The 6,053-nt window shown below is 31.7% G+C and overlaps 1 protein-coding gene across 1 annotated transcript; it reads left to right on the top strand.

The window, feature by feature from the left end:
- The first annotated feature begins 1,063 nt into the window (after positions 1-1,063).
- Positions 1,064-3,744, top strand: LOC123198756 (cytochrome P450 81E8-like). Its single transcript, XM_044613517.1, has 2 exons — positions 1,064-2,111; positions 2,924-3,744. Exons 1-2 carry the CDS (start codon positions 1,215-1,217, stop codon positions 3,542-3,544), a joined length of 1,518 nt encoding a protein of 505 aa, XP_044469452.1. The 5' UTR covers positions 1,064-1,214; the 3' UTR covers positions 3,545-3,744.
- The last annotated feature ends 2,309 nt before the right edge of the window (positions 3,745-6,053 follow it).

Here is a 6,053-nt window from a genome sequence, read left to right as displayed (position 1 = left end):
TAGTGACTATAAATCCATTTAGTTTTATTGTATTGAATATTAAATTATCATTTTATGATATAAATAATCCAAAATAAATTTATCAAAAAGAGATTAACTTCAATTACATAATTAAACAATTAACTTCACTTTCTAAGAGCAAGCATTTCTCCTATTATAATTCATGCAGGGAAATATTGAAGATCAACTGCTTGGAACTCAATCAGAATTTAGAGGACTTTGGCACGACTAAAAAAGATGGCTTTATTGAAAAAAAAAAATCAATGAAAGGATAAATATTTGGCCGTCAAAATTACTATTTGCATAATTTTAGTAAAAAATTTTTTCAATTCACTATTAGTTTTAATTTATCACACTGATTGATTTTGTTGAACTTATTATTTCTAATAGGATTGGATTCAAATCAAATCGAATTTGAACAAACTAAAACTATTTTTTACTTTTTTTAGATGAGTTTGACTTGTTTTTAGCTTAGATTAATCAAACATAAAGAAATACTAATTTGTGTTCGGCTTGTTTTACGATTTAAGAGTTTATGTAGATAAGTTGAACTCAATTTGGATTCACACGAGTTATTCAATTCGACTCTCCTAAAGGATTTAAAAATTTTTTTTTAAATAATACAAGTCGTGCTTAGCTTGCGAATTAAAGAAATCGAGTATGACTTCTATTCAGATTCATTTTCTTTATTACTCTCTAGCTTGTATTTAATTTCGTATGCGTTTATCTCATATCTACATTCAAACTTATGAAATAAAACTTATTTTGAACTCCAACAAACGTATTTCAAATTTCACCTTTGATATGAGCCAGCATTGATGTTTGGTCTTGCAAATAGAGGATCCTATAAAGATGCATGATGTTTCTTGAAATTTGTGTAATTAGAGGTAACTCCAATTTCTAACAAATAAATAAAAAAATATAAAAGGGGAAATACATTTGGGATAAACAAATGTTTTGGATACTGACACGTGCGCGAACGTGAACCAGAAGAGATCAAGTTCCGTCCAAACACCGCCTTCTTCGTAATTGAGCTAAAATTCTTATCGCCACCATTTTTATTTATTTTAGCTTGGACTAATTCATTACAGTCACAGCCTCTATAAATACGCCACAAATCACAAATCTTTTCAATAATTTTTGCTGCTCATCATCCATCATCAAATCCTACATTATTAAAAAATCATAGCAAAGCTGAATCCTAGCTACTAAAAATGCAAGACACAGCCATCCTCTACTCATCTCTTTCTCTTCTCTTCATCATTCTCGCTTTGAAATTGCTGATTCATTCAAGAAAAAGCCGCAAAAATCTCCCTCCAAGCCCGCCTTCATTACCTATTCTAGGGCACCTTCGCCTCATCAAACACCCTATGCATCGCTCTCTGCACAAACTGTCACAAAAATATGGCCCCATCATGTCCCTTCGATTCGGCTCCCGCCCTGTGACAATAGTTTCATCTCTAGCAGTTGCTGAGGAATGTTTTACGAAAAACGATATTGTTTTAGCCAATCGACCAAAGTTACTCATCGGCAAGCACTTTGGCTATAACTACACCACTCTTCCGGAATCCCCCTACGGTGATCACTGGCGCAACCTTCGTCGCATAGCTGCCATTGAAGTGCTCTCATCACATCGTCTTAACATGTTTTTATCCATAAGAAGGGAAGAAATCAGACAGCTACTAAAAAAACTGTCTTGTGGATCACTACAAGGGATTGCGAAGGTGCAGCTTAAGACAATGTTTTCAGAATTAACTTTTAATATTATGATGAGAATGGTTGCAGGGAAGCGGTACTACGGCGATGAAGTGGAGGATGAAGAAGAGGCAAGGAGGTTTAGGAAGATTGTTAAGGAGGCTGTATCATATGCTGGGGTCTCGAATCCACGAGATTTCTTGCCCATCTTGAATTGGATTGATGGTGGTGATTTTCAGAAGAAAATTTCAAGGATGAGTAAAAACATTGATGGGTTTTTGCAAGGTTTAATTGATGAACATAGATGTAAAAAGAGTAATTTAGAGAGCATGAATACTATGATTGATCATCTGCTTACATTACAAGAATCACAGCCAGAGTATTACACTGATCAAATCATCAAAGGCCTTAATATGGTTAGTTAAATTCAACTTATATTATTCTTTTAATATCTTTTGTGGTAATTGGGTCAGCCCATATTGTCACGGTAGATAAATTTATAATACAAAGATTTGAATTTAGATTTTTTCTCTAAAAATCTTAATATTTTATTAGTTTTGTTAATATTTATGGATAATGTATTTATTATTTTGATTTATCTAAATTATCTTAAATATTGATGGGCAATTACAAGCACATCTCTCTAGAGAATTATACATTATATATAATTAAAACGAATCATTTTTTAGATTTTTTCTTACAAAATCTTTTTAACACTTTATTTATTTACGCTTTAAAAAACTTATACAATCTATCGCAATAAATTTTTATTCTTTCATGTTGAATGCACATATTATATTTTATATATCTAAATTATCTTAAATGTTGATGGGCAATTGCATGTACATCTCTTCAAGGAGTTACATGTTAAATAAAAATGAAAAGATCTTCTCTTAGATTCTTCCATGTAAAATCTTCTTACCACCTAATATATATATATATACACACATTTATACTTTGCCTTAAGAAAAAAAACCTATATAATCTATAACGATAAATCGTTATTCTATAGATATAGGCTACTTTGCTTAAGGTTTGTGGAGAAACACTTAGATAACAAATATGGTCTTCTAACTTATTTTATTTTTGTATGGTTCTTAATTTGAGAAACAAAAGTGTTCTTCTAGCTAAATCATATATTTTAAAAGTAGATAAAGCCATTTTTTTCTTTTAAATTATATAATTTCTTTTTCTTTTTACGAATCATTTATTTAATTTACCTATACAGGCAATGCTAGTTGCCGGAACAGATACATCATCAGTTACATTAGAATGGGCAATGTCAAATTTGGTGAATCACCCAGAAATATTGAAGAAGGCAAGAATAGAATTAGACACTCAAATTGGCCAAGCTCGTTTGATAGATGAACCTGATCTATCTAAACTGCCATATGTTCAAAGCATTGTATCAGAGACTCTTCGACTCTACCCAGCAGCTCCACTTCTGGTTCCTCACATGTCATCCGATGACTGCACAATAGGGGGATACGATGTGCCACGTGAAACAATGTTATTGGTCAATGCATGGGCCATTCATAGAGACCCCACTTTATGGAATGACCCCAGCGACTTTAAACCCGAGAGGTTTTTCAATGATGAAGGTCAGGCCCACAAGCTAACAATACCATTCGGACTCGGAAGGCGGGCCTGTCCTGGAGCTGGCCTGGCCCAGCGGGTCGTCGGATTGGCTTTGGGATCGTTGATTCAGTGCTTTGAGTGGGAAAGGATTGGTGAAGAAATGGTTGATATGGCTGAAGGAAAAGGTATCACCATGCCCAAAGCCGAAGCATTGGAGGTCATGTGTAGAGCTCGTCCCATCGTAAAAAATGTTCTCTTTGGGTCTGATTAGAATGTTTTAAGTATGCTTGTGTGTCGTATGTTATTTGTTCCATTAGTTTAACGCTAGCTTATTTGGGTGAAGGATTTTTGTTAAGCGTTGAGGGTAAGGGGTGTGCTGTGTACTGATATATACACCGCTGTATCTTTTTTTATTATGTATAATTATGACTATAATAAGTTACTTCTCTAAAATTAGTCTGCGTTGTGACACTTATCCTAAGGGGTTTTGATTAAAATACCCTATTTTTTTCCTTTGTGTATATATATATATATATATATATATATATATATATATATAACTTTTTTTTTTTACCCTATTTTTTATATATAGTGTAAAATATAAAATATTTTTAGGTTTTATATTCATCTAATCAAGACTCACTCATTGAGCATAAATTCACTTAATCAAGATATAAAACTTATCCACTCACCCAATCAAGATTAAAATATGAGATAAAATGAAATAAAAATGTGAAAGGAAGGTTGGCTGGATGATTGGCTTAATGGTTGGTTGAATGGTTATTTTTAAAAAATTGGTTGGTCGGATGCTTGGCAAACCAACCTTAAATCTCATAATTTTTTTTAAAGATAGAGTCAACTTAAAATATGATCATATTTGTATAATAAGAAAAAAAAAAGTGATTATATATGTATAAAAAGAAAAAAAGTGACTATTTTAATCAATATTTGTATCCTAAGCATAAATAGTCGTGAACATAAATTAAAAATACATTACATAGATTGTAATTGTCATCAAACAAATGGATTTGAATTGAGTATGCAAATATTTGTTGTTCAATAATGTACAAAATTGGCATGTTTTATTTTTAAACAACTTCTCTTAAATTCAAAATAATAAGATTGGATTCGTGTGTGTTGACAAAGAGAGAGGGCCTGCTTTTGTAAATATTGTAGTGTTGTCTTTATAGTGGAATTGAACAAAATTAACGAATTTAATGTTTTTCGTTAATAAGATAAAAATGTATGATACCAAATATGTTGGAGGTTATTACTAGGTATTTCAAGTGAGTTTTTTTTTTTTTTTAATGGGAAGCCAAAGCATTCAACTACCTTAGGAAGGTTTATTGGTTTTGAAACTTCATAGGAAGGAATAATTTTCCACTTGTATCTCATTTTAGTTGATCTTTGGTGCAAAAAGAGTGAATGTGAGACAAGCATGAGTTGCTTGTGCTTGGGCAATTCCAAATTTTGACCCTTTCTAAAGTGGTATCCGAACATACTTCTATAATGATTTTACAATTGATATAGAATCAGTTTATAGCATGTTGTAAGGATGTGTAAGCAAACATATGCTTGCATGTGTAAATGGTGGGATGTCAAGTAAAGAAATGTCTTACACAGTCGGCTCAAGTAGTTCTAGTACTTGTATGTTGAATTTCTACATAAATGTGATTTGCATTACTCACCACAGACTTTCTCACCGTCTTTTGTTTTTGGTGCGTGTTGGATAATAAGAATCTTCCTTAGTCGAACTCATGGAAGTAGATATGTCAATGAGTCAAGTGGGGCCAACTTTGGCTTGGCCCATCAGACTCATGGATCAAGTCGAGCCTTAGGCCTGCACAGTTATGAGTTTTCGAGTCAGGCAACCCATTAAATTTTTAAAGTCCAAGGTCTAACCTTATATATAGAGTCAAACCCTGTCCTTAAATAAAATTTTAAAAAAATTTAATTAAAAAATTTAAATACAAATTATATTTCAATTATTAAAACCGAGAATAATATCTTAAACATTTTATTTATAATCTTTCACTTATAACAAAAGAATACCGTGGTTATATGATAAAAAATATTTTAAGTTTATAACATAATATAAATTAATTAATTAACATATTATAAGTTTATAATATAATATAAATTAATTACAAATATAAATAACATATATATATCATACCTTATCATTTATCTACTCATCTTCAATGTTCAAATTTCTAAATTCTTCAAAGATATCTTCAAATGGATTGAATTTATTCGATGTTGGATCTATTTGTGTAATATTTTGTAATAATAAAATTAAAATGAAAACGAAATTATAAATATAAATAATTATTATTTATGAATTTAGACTATTTTTAAAAGAGAGTTGATAAGAGAAAATTAGATTAAAAATATAATGAAAGAATTGATATTGAGAGATTGAAAAATTTGTAAATAAAATGAGAAATGAAGAAGATTTAGAGTGGTTTGTAGACCTGGCCATGGGCCGGTTTGGCCCGTGAACCGGACCGAAACCGGTCCGGATAAACCCGAAACCGGAACAGGCAAACCCGGAACGGGACTGAACCGAACCAAAACCGTGGCTCTACGGTTCGGTTCAGGTTCACATAAATTGGAACCGTGAAATTGCCGGTTCACACCAGTTTATGAACCGGCGGTTTACTGTACTGAACCAAAAAAAATTTGAAATTTTTTTGATTTTTTTTTAAATTTTATTCAAAAGGCAACGGTTCCCTGCGCAGGGAACCGTTGCCTTTTGAAGGAGAAACTGCAAGGGACCA

Source organism: Mangifera indica, chromosome 16, assembly GCF_011075055.1.
Source record: "Mangifera indica cultivar Alphonso chromosome 16, CATAS_Mindica_2.1, whole genome shotgun sequence".
Lineage (NCBI taxonomy): Eukaryota > Viridiplantae > Streptophyta > Magnoliopsida > Sapindales > Anacardiaceae > Mangifera > Mangifera indica.
This window is presented reverse-complemented; position numbering and strand designations above follow the sequence as displayed.